At 39.4% G+C, this 17,639-nt stretch overlaps 2 protein-coding genes across 1 annotated transcript; both read right to left on the bottom strand.

The window, feature by feature from the left end:
• The window catches only part of Tdh (L-threonine dehydrogenase), a 470,436-nt gene that overhangs the window by 160,233 nt on the left and 292,564 nt on the right, over positions 1-17,639 (bottom strand).
• On the bottom strand, positions 11,817-13,930 carry LOC135706409 (alsin homolog). The gene is made up of 5 exons (XM_065228018.1): positions 13,589-13,930; positions 12,928-13,524; positions 12,599-12,775; positions 12,100-12,239; positions 11,817-12,035 (listed from the first exon to the last, which is right to left on the bottom strand). The coding sequence occupies exons 1-5, from the start codon at positions 13,927-13,929 to the stop codon at positions 11,839-11,841; spliced, it is 1,452 nt and encodes a 483-aa protein (XP_065084090.1). The 5' UTR covers position 13,930; the 3' UTR covers positions 11,817-11,838.

Below are 17,639 nucleotides of genomic sequence, written 5' to 3'. Positions count from 1 at the left end.
TTTTATCTGTCAAACTTTCATAGCGAATCAAAACAAACATTGCGCAGTACTAGAATTTCGACTAGAATAGGGTACGTTAATCAACAATCAATACGAAACTAACGATTTTAAATTGGCTCACCACTTTAGTAGCCTATTGGTCCCAAGCAAACGATTAACGTACCCTATTCTAGTTGAAATTCTATTACTACACTATGTTTGTTTTGATTCGCTATGAAAGTTTGACAGATAACATCAGGGGTGTGTGGATTCATGCAGAACATGCAGGGGTGAGTGAAATAGCTTGGGACTGCTTGGGACCGTTGTTCTGGTACTGAGTGAGCCAAAAATTAAAATGATTTTCTTCGGGACCCAGTGGTCTTACAGTTACCTCTATGCGTTAATCGTTTGCTTGGGACCAATAGGCTACTAAAGTGGTGAGCCAATTTAAAATCGTTAGTTTCGTATTGATTGTTGGTACACTGGCGGGGGTAGGAAACAGCGATAAACCGGACGTTGCCAGTTGGTGATTCCACCTCCACATTAACGGCCTCGATGATAGAAGTGCGGATGTGGGGCAGAGTGCAGAACTTGATTCCCTTTTTGACGATGACCGCTACACCACCCCCCTGGAGCTGGTGTGATCAAGCCGGATAATGTTGTGGTCAAGCAACCAGAAACTGTCACCGGACTTTACTATCCATAATCGCATATCAGTCCCATCTTTGCTTGATTTCCTATCCATATGGGACTGATATGCGATTATGGGCAGTTTAGGTGGGTCTCAGATATGTAGAAGACCCACGTCGATGCTGTGCTTGCGGAGCTCTTCCAGTGCAAGCGTTCCAGGTAGCGATGGTTAGCGATTTAGAAAACATACTGGATGATGAACTTACCGAGCACTTGGATCTGTTCGGGCTTATTGCGGCACTTACGTAGAACACCGGTCATGTTGACGAAAATTTCCATCAGTTCATCCGCTGAAAACAGATCGGGGATGTTGTTTTGCATTGTTGGTTGTCTCCAGAATCCAGGGGAAGATGGAGTGCTTTGTCCAGCAGAAGATCCTGACGTTTGAGAGGGAGCAGATCGCACCCGCGAATTCGCTTATCCTTCCTTCGTCCTGGTTGATTGTTGGTGGACGCCTGTTTTCGGATGCGCTTGAAATCCTCACGTTTAGGGCACTGCTTGTCAGATCCTTAGTGAGCACCACCACAGTTGGCACATTTGGACGCCACAGCTTCATCCGCAGCACATTCGGGGGTGGCGTGGTTTTGAGCGCAATTGCCACAGCGTGGCTTAATCAACAATCAATACGAAACTAACGATTTTAAATTGGCTCACCACTTTAGTAGCCTATTGGTCCCAAGCAAACGATTAACGTACCCTATTCTAGTTGAAATTCTATTACTACACTATGTTTGTTTTGATTCGCTATGAAAGTTTGACAGATAACATCAGGGGTGTGTGGATTCATGCAGAACATGCAGGGGTGAGTGAAATAGCTTGGGACTGCTTGGGACCGTTGTTCTGGTACTGAGTGAGCCTAAAATCAAGAGCAAATTTTCATTATGTCGTAAGTAACATTCGCACCAATCCGAGAAAAATAAAGTTTTGTTTTGATGACCGAAAAGTTATTCCTATTTCCAAGTAAACACATATAATCTCATAGTGATAGCAATGTTTAACATATTTAGCAGGGTTTTAATCATACAAATGCAAATCGCTAGCTTTCATGCTAAAAAATACTGGTTTTTGAGTCAAAAGTTATTATACGTCGTTTGGTGGCCCCTATTGTTACTTAAGTCAAAGTGTATTTACCAGGATATTCGGGACAATTATCAATTACATCTTCTTACGTGCAGCCCATTCATCATTTTAGGACTACCGAAATTATCTTAGCAACAAACAGTTCGATTTATTCACTTTAATAATGAGAAAGCGAAACGACGAACGTACACTTTTCACGGGTTTCTCAGCGCTGTTACTTAAGTCAAACGGCATCTCCATAGAAATTGGGTGACTTAAGTAACATCGAAAACTATTTTTATCGGAAGGTGATTACGTCAAAAAGCAATTTGACTGGCAAATAAATTTAAAAATAGGATTTGATCCTATATTCGGACAGTATATAGTGTAATAGCAGGAGAATTGATTGACACTGATAGCTCGACTTTGTTTACCTTTGTTACATTCGACGTAATGAAAATTTGCTCTTGAAATAATAATGATTTTCTTCGGGACCCAGTGGTCTTAGAGTTACCTCTATGGCTTAATGTTGCACTGAGTCACATCGCGAAGGCCGCCACGATATGGCTCCCAGCGGATGATGATGGAATTGATGGAGCGGATGGCTTTCAGCGCGTTGAGCGTCACCGTTCCCTTCTGGAAGTGGGGAAGGGAATCCGGATAGGCCTTCAAATTTTCGTCCTTCCTTGTCATCCGATAGGCGGAGCTTGGGGCCAGCTTGTACCGGTTCCTGATTTCATGTTCAATAAACTTCGGGTCGAAGTTTGGAAGGCCCCTGATGACCACCTTGAACGGTTTCTGACCGGGAATGTCGTGGTTGAAGAATTCCACCTTGGATGTCCTCAGGTTTGACGCCCAGCGACGCCAGATCCGCGAAGAGCTCGTTAAGATGGCCATTTTTCACTACCAGCGGCAGTATTTTCTTTTTCGGCAGCGTCACCGAAATCTTCGTTCGTCGCAGAGGCATCGTCGCGACCAATCGTGCCATCGGACTGGCCCCGAGTTTTCTTCCTCTTCTTGCTGCGTTTTTCCGTCACAGCTGGCTGGATATTCTCAATCATGGAGAGAACAGCAAACCTGTTGGATGTATGTACATCAGAGCTTCCTTCACCGGGGTTCTTGTTCTTCACCGCACAGAAAAAAAACCGCGAAAGAGAGAGCGCGAACACTATCGCCAGAAACTTTTCGAACAACTCTGAAGAGTGAGCTAACGCTGAACTGAACTGCTTGACGATCAAGCAGAGAATCCATGAGTTGAGGCTAGACAGCAGCGCTCTTCTATATCTTTTCAGGTTAAAACAGAATGATGTGCAACCAATTGTTACTCGATTATGACGACTGGGTTTGGGAAGAACATTTATTTCATGAAAACCGTGATAAAATTATCACTTTTTATTTGTACATTGGACAATGCTTGACATTAGCACATTTTCAATAGTTGTTGAAAATCATCAGTCGGAAGTATTGCGTAGAAATAATTCTGATCGATTGGTGATACAATTATTGAAATTGGTCCAGGGGCAGCTAAGTTATGAATGTTCAAAATCATTCACAATTTTCGATTTTCACAAAGTGAATCCCCATATAGAAATCAAAAATATAAAATTACCTTCCTTTCCCTTTTAGCGAGCGAAACTACGACGACGATATTTTGTTTGATCATTCACTCCCTGTGCCAAGTCAGTTTCTTACCCAAAGAGTTTAAATTTTGGGAGCGATTGAGCACTGTGGAGAAAAACTTCATAGTCTTAATCACTTCAAACTAGAGAACAGTGAATAAAAGATTAGGAATTACGTAAAATTACTTCCTAACTAGTTTTTTCCTTGTTTCAAGATCATCCTCGGTGGACAGCGCCAAGTCGTGTCACTGTCAACAAGGCATAAGCATAAAAGGGCTAATATGTGTTCATTCGGTTACAAAAATAATCCTGTTCCTAGTTTGAAGTAGTTTGGACTAGGCTTAGATGGTATTCCTTAATGCTAGTAACGCACCACGAAAAGATAATCTACCACGCGTTTTTTCCTCTGTTCGGGACCTAACACCAGTGTCTGCTTTTATCATTTACCAACACACGTAAGGAGTAGCGCTTCAACCCAGTGTAGATGAATTGTGTTTGTTTTGAAAATCTTCTCTGTCACGTTCAAGCGAAATGAACAAATGAGTTCATTATACATCATCGAATTGACCAATGCACGGAATGAACTCATGAAAAAAATTGACTTTTGAGCGGTGCCGTGTTTACTAAAAATGAACACATGATGTAATGCTCGCGTAACTTTAGAAAAGGTCCTATCAACTTTTATAAACAACTTGTTAGGCCCTTGTCTCACGAGCCGAAGAACACCCACGCAAACCAAACCACTATCGGAAAGGGGATAATTCACGCTACCCGATGGTGTTGTTGGTTTGCATTGGCGAACTTCGGTTCGCGCGAAAAATGTCTAACAAGTTTTGTGCACATAAGTTGATAGGCCATTTTTAATTGTTACGCGAGTATTATTCATGTGTTCATTTTTAGTTAACACGCACAGAAATTCAAAACAACCCAAAATTAAGTTCTTTTCACTCATCTCCCATGTTCCGTACAATAAGCCAAATTTGGGTAAACCGGCTCAAAGTAGTTTGCATTTAAGCACGGCAAAAAAAATTACCCATCGCTAAGTAATTTTCAATTTTTTCTACCCAAAATTAAGTTCAATTAACTCAAATTTGGGTATATCGCATATTACTCAATTTTGGCTTCTTGTACGGAACTAGACGGTTGAGTCGAATCTTTCGTTCTATTTTTGACAACAATAGCGAGAGGAAATGAAACGGACAGAGGTCAAATAACTCAAATTTGAGTTTAAAAAACCCAAGCGGTGGGTAGTTTTGTTTTTCTGTGCGGCACCGCTCAAACGTCAAATTTGTTCATGCAGTTCATTCCGTGCATTGGTCAATACCTACACTGTACACAAACATCATCCTCTGATCGAATGAAACCTCAGACCATTAAAAACAAAACACCGAAATCGCTTTTTCGAATGATACATGCAACCGGATGACGGTTGTTTTGAAATCAGATGATTTTCCTCTAGAATACTGCATGAAAATTATTATGAGAAGGGATAGGGCCTCATTTGAAATGCGTAATGCTCTCTGCAGAATGACTGTCATACTAAATGGAAATGCATTTGGTATTGGTTCAGCCCCATAACGCAAATCATTCAAAACGATGATGTAAATAATTCTATCGAATGTCATTTGCTGATCTGAGCTGACAAGCGAGGTGGAAGCATATGCATTGCTATCAGAGCTGTTACGAACATAGGTAAAGGATGAAAACCAATGTTTGGCTAATTCGTGGTGGAGGAGGTTTCCTCCACCACGAAAAAAATTTGTATCCATAATGGAATGGCTTATTATGGCTATTCAGTATGGAAATGTAGATAATCAAATTATAAAGCTAATTAAAAGCACTTGCATGTCAAACTATTCTTAAATGTTTGTCCTCTGAGTGTCGTATGTTTTATAGCTAATTTTCAAACGAAAATCATCCTGTATTTGGATGACAGTCATATGGATGTTCATCATCTGACGACGAATTCAACCATAAGAAAATCATCCGAAATTCAAATGTATATTGTTAAAGGGCTCGAGCAATGCAATAATCATTCGAAGTATTGCGGATGTTTTGGATCAGTGTAGTGTCTAGTGCATAGACGAGTGCACGGATGGATTTGAGTTCACTCACTCCAACCTGGTCTATAGTGGACCCTACACGATTACTTTTATTGACAATAATCGTATTGTCAATACATTCTATATTGACGTCAATATATCGAGATTGACAATATTTTTGAATTCACATCATCAATATTATTGTCAATAATTCCCCTTCGCGTCAATATATTGATGCGTGTGGGGTTTGCTTATACAAGGTGTGGAATTGTAGGCCTGAATGTATTGGTGCACTTCGTTTTTCACTCGGCTTTCATTCCGCTTCGCACGATTCGTTTCTTTCGTTCACTCAATCACTCTTGTAGTGACGTCATAGCGTTTGTTTCGATCGGCGCTTGCATAGGAAAATTAATATGGATTATAAAATTTATGTATGTTACCAAAATTTATGAATGGTCTGCTACTAAATGTTGAGATAATTAATTGATTATTGAATTATCACACTGTATACCATGAAAAAGCAGCCTGTTTATGATTTTTTGCCTGTTTTCAAGTAAGAAGTTATCATACAATAAAAATTGCCAGCTGATACTTCGCGGCGACTTTACAAAAGAATACAATCAAGCAAAACCATCATGCACAAATAGCTAGGATTTGTTTTACTTCTTATTTCGCAAATTTTCCGTTCGAGTGTTATGACGTCTTCACCATCGTCTCCCGCAAAGTTTACATTTTTCCCTCTATACCAACACATACGTCAGGGATAGATCTCCACACCTTGTATACCAGGTTGCACTCACTCGACAACAAGTGACACAACAGCGCGGCCCTGTTTACTAAAAATGAACACATGAATAATGCTCGCATAACATTTGAAAATGGATTATCAATTTTTCAAAACAAGTTGCACGAGAACCGAAGTATGCTTACGTAAACCAAGAGCACTATCGGGAAGGGGAGAATCTCATCTGCCCGATGGTGTTGTTAGTTTGCGTGAACGTATTCTGTCCGCGTGAAAAAGGCTTAACAAGTTTTGTGTACATAAGTTGATAGACCCGTTTCAAATGTTACGTGAGTATTATTCATGTGTTCATTTTTTAGTAAACAGGGCCCCGCTGTTGTGTCACTTTTTGTCGAGTGAGTGAACTCAAATCCATCCGTGCACTCGTCTATGTCCATTGAGAAATGATGAAGTATTCGTTTTTTTACACTTGTCATTCTTGCATTTATCGCAAGGATCCGACTCTAATTCTAGATAGAGCTGGAATTAGGGCGTAACAGCTTTTGTAAACAATGACTTCTCTCGATGATTTCTTGAAACCAGAGTTACATTTTTCTCGTGTGTGCAAAAATGTGCTGCCGAGACTCTCAACAAACCGTCTCCCGTCGCAACGAAAACAACATGTGACGAGCGAGAAAGAGACACGCGAGAATAAGATACGAGCGAGAAACAAACGCGACACCCAAAAATCCTGGCGAAGCTAAGCTCGAAGTTCTGGAAGGTGTAAGTAAGCGAAATACAGGCTGTTGAAACTTGGTTGCTTTGACCGACATTTCATTTGCGTTTGCACAAATTCTATTTTAGAGGAAAGGTAGCATATATTTGCAGTGCTTAAATTCTTGAAATCCTCTAATAGCAAAAGCCATTAATTTGCCGGTCAATTAGAATATTCTTTGTTTATTTTTTCCGGTTCAACACTTAACTGCACTTGCATGACTAACACACACGTTATTTTCAAAATATAGAATGGACAAAAATTCTACAAAAAGTGAATCGGTATTGTTTAGTACGGGGATTTGACCGTTGCATGACGTTCACACATTTTCAACGAAATTTAACCATTCATCGGCAACACAACTGGTATATTTTGTTAGATGGAATTCAAAATACGAATAGATTATATCGGAATGCTACAAATGCAGCAATGTTATGATAATTCAATGGGTGATAGATTTTTTTGCAGAACATTTTTTCTTGGCGTATTACCTTTACACGTTCACTTGTACTTTGTTACCATTACTTTAAAAATGTTCAGATTTTTTTTTAATGTGCCTCATGCGATCGAGCATTCAGATAAATTCTATAACAGAAGCGGTGACCCACTGGGTGATGGCGCGGTATATGCTAAATAGTTGCAGCAAAATAGTGACATGAGCGGGCATCGTTGGCTTTAACTCAGATGAGCGTGTAGACCAGTGCAGTGATATATTTACCATTCCAATTATTAATATCACCAAGTCTACCGACCTTCTGTTCTGTTCCTTCAAATCGCTTTCTGGTTGGCACGGTACGATCTAGGTGGCTTCTGCTGACCATTGCTCTGCGGATTTCGATGGCATCGTTTTCGCGTCAATGTCCGTAATCGCTAAGAAGAAATAACCTTTTCGGTTAGATAACGGGGCGACCTTGCCTTTGTATACCAACAGTGTCAGAAGGAAGTGCCTGAGTATCGGCACCAATTCCACAAAGTGACCACCATCTCGCTACAACAAACCAGAAAGTGGTACAGCCATTGCTACAACCTGCAACAGATCAACCGATCAAATCACCATGTTGCCACCATGTTACCAGAGTGTATGGTTTAAATTTGGAAAATACCGTGTTGAAAGTTGATCTATCCATTTGAAAAATTATGATATTCAAAAACTTAAGCACATTCTTAAGTCATCCTTTTTTTAGCAACTCTCTAATTCAGATCAGAAGAACATCAGCAAATGCTGATCTTTTAAAACTTCCTGGCTGTATAGGGAGCATATCTGAAAGAATATCCTGTTACTTATGCAACGTTTCCTGAACATCTACAAAATTTCCTTAGGTTTTAGAAAATTTACTCAAATTTCAAAGTACCTTGAAATTAAACGGTGGGCCAAAATCTTCATCTTCAGGAAGTTCATTGAGGTTTTTAAAATCTCTGGCAAACTGCTATGAAGTTCCCTAAACTGAAACGAAGATCCCTAAAGTATTCTATCTTTACGAAATTCCCTAAACTTTTTCAAAATGCCCTGTACTTCTATGAAGTTATACGCAGTTCCTCGAATTATTACGCAGTCCACAAAACTTCATCCAAGCTTGCTTCACGTCTACGTTTCTCGTTGATTTTGCGCAAAGCTCGACGCCCGAAATTTACTGAATTTGTGCGGAATTCTCTGAACTATTTCAAGTCCATGAGGTTTCATCAAAGCTCTGAAGTTATAAAAAAGGTCCCTGAATAATAAAGAGGTTCCCTGCCATTAAACAATAAACTTCTACGAAGATACCTAAACTTGTATAAAGTTCCCACTTCTACGAATTTTTCTGAACTTTTCCATGATCTCATAATTTCAAATAATTTCACTAAATTTAGCTCATGATTCATCTGACATATATTGGTCTTAATGCATAAAACATAATATAATGTTCTAGTGAAAACAGTTAACGGAACATTAGTGTCAAACGAAGCATAAGTGTTACTAATCACATTAGCGACAGTATGAATAGCCTCATTCAGCCCATACTGTCAATTACGAGCTGCAAGGTGTATGAAGTGTCGTTGTCTTATAACTTTTTCAGGAACGTAGAAGAAAAGTTATCGAAGCAGTTCGATGAAACTCTACGAAGTTCAATAAGGTTCAGTGAGCTTCTACAAAGTTAGCTGAACTTTAAAGAAAAATCTGCACTTCAAGAAATTTTCCTGAACTTTTAAAAAGTTCCCTGAAGTACCAAGAAGTTTCTTGAAGAACTACAAAATTCCTTGCAACTCGGATAGCAGTTCGTACCCTGGTGTAGTGGCTGTAGGTGCATTGTCAGACAGCACCAGCAAATCAACAGAGGAAGTGGTAGAAGTGCTGCATGAAGAGGTAGTGATAATGGACGTGCCCTCAGGACCAGGAGGCCGATAAAGCATGCAAAAACGAACATCAGCATCCTCGACAGAAAGGGTTTGTGGATCTGTCGAGATTCGATACGTTGCAAACAAAAAAAAAATAATATAGGAAATCGATTTAGATCTCCATTGGAATATTTGTTTAGTCCTTCGGCTCCACAGAGCTTTCAAAGATATTGAACCTACTAAATAAACATTTTGGAAAACATGGTTTTCGATTCATATACTGACCGTTGAGTGTGACAAACATGTTGGATTCATCCCAAAATTTACAATCCAGTTTTCTTATTTCTCATCATATTTTCAGGTTGACTTCTACTTGGGACGAACATACCATGCTTTTTGTCTAAATATATTTGAACAGTTCTCAAATTTAAGTAGATGTTTGAATTAACTAGTTATGTCGGCTACAGCTTGAAAGGCTGAAAATACTGATGGATGAAGTCATACGAATCAATTTCAACAACGAAGTTTTTTTTAAAGGGCCCTCCGAACTATTGGTTCTCTGCCAGCTGCAAAATACCTATCAATTTGATCCACCAAGATCAATCGGATCCAAATCAGGCTGATCAATATCCCAAAATTTGAACTAATTTGGTGGCGAACTGATTCTGCACTGGCTCTTTGAAGTTTATATGGGAATTACTATAAGAAAAGTGTATTTTTTGTCCTCATCGTTCTAGCCCTGCACCATAATGATTTACGGAAAAGTTGTCCATCAGAGCCCCCCCCCCCTCTTACGTGAAAATTTCCCAGCTACAACTTTGTTGAATGTCAAGAAAATTTGTTCTTAATTAATTTCCAAGTTGATAACGTGCTGGTAGGATTAATCGGCTGTTTTCAGGGCAACACTGCATCTTGCCCTTATGACATAATAGCCTCAATTTTTTGTCTGCTGAACAGTAAATGAACCATGTCAGAAGAACATTATCTTCCTAATCAATCAATAACTAATAATCCTAACGTTCAATTTTCCAATTCCCACAAAAACTTCAAAGGGCCAAGTGCAATATGAGTTCGCATCCTATTGAGAACAAATTTTGTGAGAATTATTATTATTATTATTATTATTATTATTATTATTATTATTATTATTATTTAATTTTATTCATCGGACTATTGTCTACATGAAACAACCTTAAAGCTAAAACAATTCAAGTGTTTCTAATCCGTGCCAAAAAGCGAGATGAAGATTCCCCAAATTCGAATAATTCTTCGACAGCCGTAAACGTACGCATCATAGTTGTTAGTGGTTCGTTGTAACCGAACGCCGTTCGATGATCAGGTATGATCAGGTGCTGATTTGAAATCGTTTGAACTTGATGGAGCTAAATCAATATTTTGAACCATGAAAATTCCATGCGCATGGATCGGTAGCAAATAACCCCGCCGGTAATTGGTTCGTAATCGTTTAACACATCTTCCGCTTGAAATACTTCTATAAAACCACAATCTTTCAACTCTCAAAAACTGAATATCAACTGATTGAAATCAATCAGTTGTACCAGCAACACGAGAATGTGACAGGACTACAACAGTTCTCCACCAACCAGCCACTTTTAGCATGCACGCAGGACGTAGGTACGCTGCCGATCTCCCTGGAGCTCGCCGAGCTTAGCTCATGAGACACAGCACATGTGACACGAATGAGGCACGCAGAAACAAAAAAGAAACGCGAAATAATACGTCTCGAAATGTACCAGGCACCTACGATCTTATAGCAAGCGTGTCTCTATCACGCGGGATGGATGCACGTGTACATTAACTCTGCTTGAAAGTCATGGCTCTCACTGGCAAATCGACATCACCATCGAGTAAGGGAAGACTTACCCTGCCCGATGGATATGTTGGTTGGTGTAGGCGTGCCTTGAATTCTTAGAAATCAACGAGATAAGTCATTGTTTACAAAGGCTGTTACGCCCTTATTCCAGCTCTATCTAGAATTGAAAGGTCCCACTATTTATACCCTTCAGAGTATTGAAACACCCTCCAAAGGCGCGCCCCTTTGTCAGTCAAAATTGTATTCCTTAGCAACAAAATTAGGGAATGGCACCGATAATGACCATGCATCAGAACCCTAGTCTAGGGAACAACGAATAGAATATTAGGAATCACATAGATGCCCAACTAACTCATGTTTTCCTTGTTTCAAGATCATCCTCGGTGGACAAAGCCGAGTCTTGTCACTATCAACAAGGCATAAAAAGTAACAAGAACTAAGATGTGTTCCTTGGATTACTGAAAAATCCTTCCCCTAGTTTGAAGTAGTCAGAACTAGGAATCGGTGGTAGATCTTACATCCCGTAACGTACCACGAAAAGGTGAACTACCCAAGTTACGGGGCAAACCACCACGCCTGTTCACGTTGACCACTGAATGGGAATGTTTTTGGCTACATGATATTAACGTAAATGTTACGTGAAAAGTAGGATGGACGAAAGCTACTTATGTTTTCACGTAGATCGGACGTGCATATTTTTTTGAGTATAACAATCCGCTTGTACGATTGACCATGCTACAGAATATATTTTCGTAAATAGGTACTACAACGGTCTGTACAAAGCCACTTCTTAGCTTTACCACTTATCAGTTTTCCGGCATGCATAGATTCACATTAAGCAAATGTTTGTACATGGCTTGCAACATTGTAATTAAGTAATCGATGTTTCCATCAAAGGTCATCAACCCTGTCAAGGTACTGATTTCTGCACCAAAATGCGGTACATTCGCCTTCACTACGAGTATCTCCGTTAGCGGCATCAGGGCATCGGCGCCGTCTTTTTCTATAAGAATTAAAATTTGCTAATCATTTCAATAATAATTAAAAAAAAAAATCATCCAACTTACTGTTCTCAACCAGTGTGGTGTTGAGAAGATTGAAAACTATTCGTATAATATCCATCGTTTTGCAAGGAGTGCGTTTTTCCTTGATGCTGGTGAAAAGATCCACCGCTTGTTTGAAATTGATATTATTCAGCATATAAGCCCTGTAACAAGAAGATGAAGTGTGTGGAACATGATAAAGGTAATAGCACAGACAAACAGCACAGCCGAGCTCGGTAGAAAAAAAAAACTAAGTGTGTAACACTCGCAAGTTGTTCATTGAGCAAGCATTTAACGGTAAATTTAAAAGTATCATAGTTGGTAGTACCGCCACCTGTGGCGCGCATCGTCAATTTCCTTACGTTTACACGTTTACACACTACTGCCATCCGTTCTGCGTACTACCCACCATAGTGTACTCAACAGATGGCGGTAATGTTTTAGCGACGATGTTTTACTATGAGAAATATTCAATGTGTTATATCTGTTTGTCTGTGGCAATAGTGAAATGAACAAAACATACTCTTTGTATTCCATATGCTGCATGATAAACTCATCTGTTCGACCTTCGAAGAATAGCATCTTTTGTCGGTATAGTTCGTCCAACTTTCTATACTGATGTACGTACAGCTGAAGCAGTGATAGATAGATTGTATCGGTCAAAACAATCGGATACATCAGTTCAAGCGGATTGAGGTCACTGTATGTTGGAAAAAAACAACCATTTAGTAACCTTCAGGTGAGTGATAAACTGACGGCGGATGCATAACTGTCCCATGTGCGTAGATGACAGATTACATTTTTGCGTCCACCGGCAGTATAGTTAATCTTACTTCGGAGCTACTTCCTTACTTGTTTAAATTGTTCAAAGCTGGAAACATACGCACTATAAATGAGGTGTAGATACGATCGATCATTGCCATCAGTTCTTGCTTCGCTACTTCACAAAGGAATGAATCCTTTTCCGGTTGAGAGTATGTTCCGACGAAACAGTTCACAAGAATATCGTAAAGATGGTACAGCGGATGGACCTTGTTCTCAAATGCATTGCTAAGGTATTCCTTCAATTTCCTCCAATCTTTATCATCGATTTCGGTCCTTCCGAATTCAGGAACGACATTCAGTATGTCTGATAAAGTCAAATTGTTATCTTTTAAATCTACCGTGTCATTCAGTGATTTTTCTGGCGTTTCGGACGACAAAGTCAGTTCATGACCTTCCTGACAAAATCTAGCGATTGATTCGTAGTCGAAATCGGAAAATTTGTCCTCGAAACCAGCTTTTTCGAGCAGCTGTTTGCGCCTTGCCCGACCCATGTTGATGGCTATCTTGTTCCAGATTTCGGCTCCGTCACCCAGTTCGTCAATGTTATCGAGCCCGAAAACGTGCTTTGCAAAGCTGGTAAAAACGGATGACCATATACTTTCGACTGGGATGTGATCTTTTAAGCTGTGATTATTAACATTGATTAGAAATACTTAACCGAAATTGCTATAGATCAAAAGATTCTCACCACAATACAGCACTTGTCTGTTTGGTCCTTTGCAGTTTGCCATTGCTAACGATAACATCATCCCACGTTCCTCCAAAGCATCCAGAAAGCCCATATCCGCTTTCTTCGGTTATATTAGGATTTATTGCATTTTTTTCCAGATCATTGCTGGGTAGAAAGAAGGTCCCATTTCCAATCGGCCCCTCAAAGGTAAGCGGTCCTTCATATGACCTTCCATCGCGAAAGATTGCGACTCCTTTTTCGGAGTTATGCAGCTTATCATCCTCAAAATGACCAACAATACACCAATTCTTATCGATACACGTTGTATCATTAATTACCATGATTCCTTTGCCGTTCATTTTGTCATCGGAGAACATGCCTATGTATTTACTTTTCTGATGATTTTCTACATCATTATACACCAACACGCCAAATCCTTGCTTTAAACCTTTCGTGAAACCTCCTTTGTAGCAATGGTTTCCCTTTTCCAATGTTCCGAATCCATCAAACTCCTCATTTGTCAAGTAACCCTCATATTGCCATTGCATTGTAGGTGTAGCGACTTTCAGTGTACCATATCCGTGAAATTTTCCATCGATGAAATCACCTAACCGTGATATAATTAAAATAAGTGCTAAGTTACTTCAAATATTCAAATATAAAGTTTAAAAAGTACCTTTATACTCCTTGACACCATCGTTGTCCGCCCTCGTCATTCGCCCATATCCACGTATTTCACCTCGATGCAGCTCTCCTTCGTACTTCCAATGCTGGCCATGCAGTTTGCCGAATCCATCAATTTTTCCCAGCCTCCAGAAACCTTCGTACTGCATGCCACCATATTTGTCGTGTCCTTCCCGAAATAGATACGAACCACTTCGAAACTCTAAATTCTTACGAATATAGTGTTCTAACTTTTCCACCCAGATTTTTGTATTCTCCTTATTCAACGCATAACGGTATATCACCTCGTCTGGTGTGTACAGGGTAATCAGGCATAGATACTTCTGCTTGAACTTCTTATCCGGCTTTCCATTGGTCGTCAGCCAAACCAGCTCTAAGGGATACACAACCAGCTCCTTATCGCCGCTAATGTAACCGATCACGTCAGAGAACAGGACTATTCGTGAAGACCATGAGAATATTGATAATATTGACTGCTTCAAAGGATTGCTCAAAGAATCCAGCACAACTCGACGATGAGGTATTTTAAGCGAGAACCATGCTTCGTTCTTCTGATTGCTCCAAAAGCTTGCAGTAGATTGAGCCAACTCGATCTCTTCAGCTACCGTATCATTTAATTTTTGCCAGACTTCTTGTATTCCTGGTAAACTCAAACCATCTACCAGCAAACTGATGCTTTTCAAGTTTTCTATAAAGACGTCAAATATTTTGAAAGTTGATTGCTCCAAGGACGTCACTCCAATCGAGATAGCATTGCAATAATTTGTCAGCATTTCTTGGTATTGATGAACAAGCTCCTTGTGCATTTGTACTGCTATAATTGCTGAGGCATTACCTTCCAGAAGAAATTTGCGCAAAGATGTCACGTTCAGTATCAGCAAGTAGTATAAATTATTACAAGACTGTTTAAATTTTTCCACCAGTACAATGTTGTTTATATACTCCAGATCGTTCAGCTCATGATCCGAAATCTTTCGCTCTTCACTACAATGATTGGAGATTTTTTCACTCAATATCGAAATAAACTTGCAAAGCATCACATATTGGTTTATGGGTGCTTTTTGTATGGGTAGCTTATTGACCAGGATCAGCTGGTCAGTTGCCAGTATCATCGGTACATCATCCAAATCAAGATCCTTCAGATGATCCTTTTCTTTTGTGTTGGCTTTATGATCGTAGCTTATATAGTTGTCCTTTGAATTTGCATCATATATCTTAAGGTCATGCGTAACGACGTATGTTCTGGATTGTCCACAGGTTACGTCCAGCACATTTTTGCCTGAAAGCAGCAATTCTGGAGATGGCGACTTGCTCAGAGGATTTCTGTTTAGGAATAAATTGCCGTCTGCTGTTAAGATGACCACGTGGTTGGCGCATGAGGCAATCTTGGTGATGTTGGCAAGTTTTAGGTCGCGGACATTTTCAGGCTGGATATGTACATTGAGCAAACCTGGGAAGGGGAAAGGATTACTAACAGTATAAAACGCATACCAATATAATTTCTAGCTTAGCATTCGCTGAAATTGGAATTCCGATCCTAATGCATATTTTTTCACAGTTATCAATTCTTAGAACAATGCAGGACATACACGGCCGTTCAATCTCACTCAGAGAAGAAAGAAATACAGTGACTCAATTCCGAATTCGTACACCCTTAATGGGTTTGATCATTATGCTCTCACATCTACATCTAAGATCTAATATTAAAGGCATGGTGTGGATGTAGTAGTGTGACTACCATCTATCATTGCGCAGTAGTTGTTTCATTCGAAAAATCATGTTTTGGTTTCCTACGCGTTGAGCCATATTTTAAACACGGAAAAACAGGTCAATCCCGAATTCGTACAGTTGTTTTCCTTACTAAGTGTGGTTTTTTTTCACTCAACAGCATCTGTTAAGTAAAGGCTGCGGATCCAAATCTTTTCGATGGCGAGGAAGGGTCAACATACGTCAGTTGTGGAGCGAAAGCTTATCGTCGCTCACCATAAAGAGGGGAAATCACTCAGTGAAATTGCGACCATGGTGAAAAGACCCAGATCAACAGTTCAGTACATCATTAAACGGTTTGTAGAAGAGAAAATGATTGCCGATTCTCCTAGAAACTTAAATAGGAAAAAGTTGACAGCGGCAGATGAACGATTTGTAATGAGACAAATAAGAGAAAATCCAAAAACAACAGCTGTTGACATCACGAAAGAACTGAATCAGCGAAATGTAGTGAAGGTCTGCCCGGAAACGGTTCGTTCTGTGTTGAGAAGGAACAACTTCAACGCCCGTGTACCGAGAAAAAAACCATTCATTAGCAAGAAAAATAAAAAGCTTCGATTTGATTTCACTAAACAGCATGAAAACACTCCATCGACCTACTGGACAAATGTCATCTTTGTTGATGAGTCCAAATACAACATCTTCGGCTCAGATGGTCGTCGTTTTGTCTGGAGAAAGCCAAACGATGAACTGAATGTAAAAAATCTGAAACCGACGGTTAAACACGGTGGAGGAGGGGTAATGGTATGGGGTTGTATGTCTGCTAAAGGTGTGGACAACTTGGTTTTCATCGAAGGCATAATGGATCAGAATGTATATTTAAACATTCTAAAAGAAAATTTGAAGCAAAGCGCCAGCAAAATGGGATTAAATGAAGAGTTTAAGTTTTACCAAGATAACGATCCAAAACACAAAGCACATAAAGTACGTTCATGGCTGCTTTACAATTGCTCAAAAGTTATTGATACTCCACCACAATCTCCGGATATCAACCCCATTGAAAATCTTTGGGAATATCTTGATAAAAAAGTTAGAAGCCACCATATTTCAAACAAAAACGATCTGAAGAAACATTTGCTCGAAGAATGGACAAAAATTCCCACTGAATACACCCAGAAACTTGTAGACAGCATTCCAAAACGCCTAAAGGCAGTAGCAATGAGTAAAGGTATTAAATGGCAGTAGCAATGAGTAAACGAAGTATTAAACCGAAAAATTGTACGAATATGGATTTGAGTTTATTTTCGGCATTCATGCTATTTTTTATTATTTTCAAGAAAATAATATTCATTTTATCAGAAATAAAAATAATGCATTGTTTTTCACATTTGAGGCTATGACTGTACATACATGAAATGTCTAAAAAATATTTATTGACTCTTAGAAACTTAGGAGTAAAAATCTGTATGGTGGTGTACGAATTCGGAATTGAGTCACTGTATGAGTATATGAGGTATTCTCAAATTTGAGTCATTTGAACTCAACGCGTAAGTAATTATTCTTGCCGTAGTCAAATGTAAGCGGATTACTGAAAATTAGCTTATTGAACGGAACATGGGAGAGGAATGAAAAGAACTTAATTTTGGGTAATTTTTCGGTTCCGTGTAGGTCTATAGGA

Source organism: Ochlerotatus camptorhynchus, unplaced genomic scaffold (assembly GCF_037179485.1).
Source record: "Ochlerotatus camptorhynchus isolate MF236.1 unplaced genomic scaffold, CSIRO-AGI_Acam_v1.1 ptg000277l, whole genome shotgun sequence".
Classification (NCBI taxonomy): Eukaryota; Metazoa; Arthropoda; class Insecta; order Diptera; family Culicidae; genus Ochlerotatus; species Ochlerotatus camptorhynchus.
Note: the sequence above shows the minus strand (reverse complement) of the source record. Positions and strands in the feature narration are given on the sequence as shown.

Coding starts and splice junctions, on each gene's coding strand:
- LOC135706409 (XM_065228018.1), bottom strand. CDS start 13,929: ATGAACGGCAAAGGAATCATGGTAATTAATGATACAACGTGTATCGAT. Junction 12,776..12,927: donor GCTTTGAACAATTTAAACAA/GTAAGGAAGTAG, acceptor TCCAACATACAG/TGACCTCAATCCGCTTGAAC. Junction 12,036..12,099: donor CACCACACTGGTTGAGAACA/GTAAGTTGGATG, acceptor TAATTCTTATAG/AAAAAGACGGCGCCGATGCC.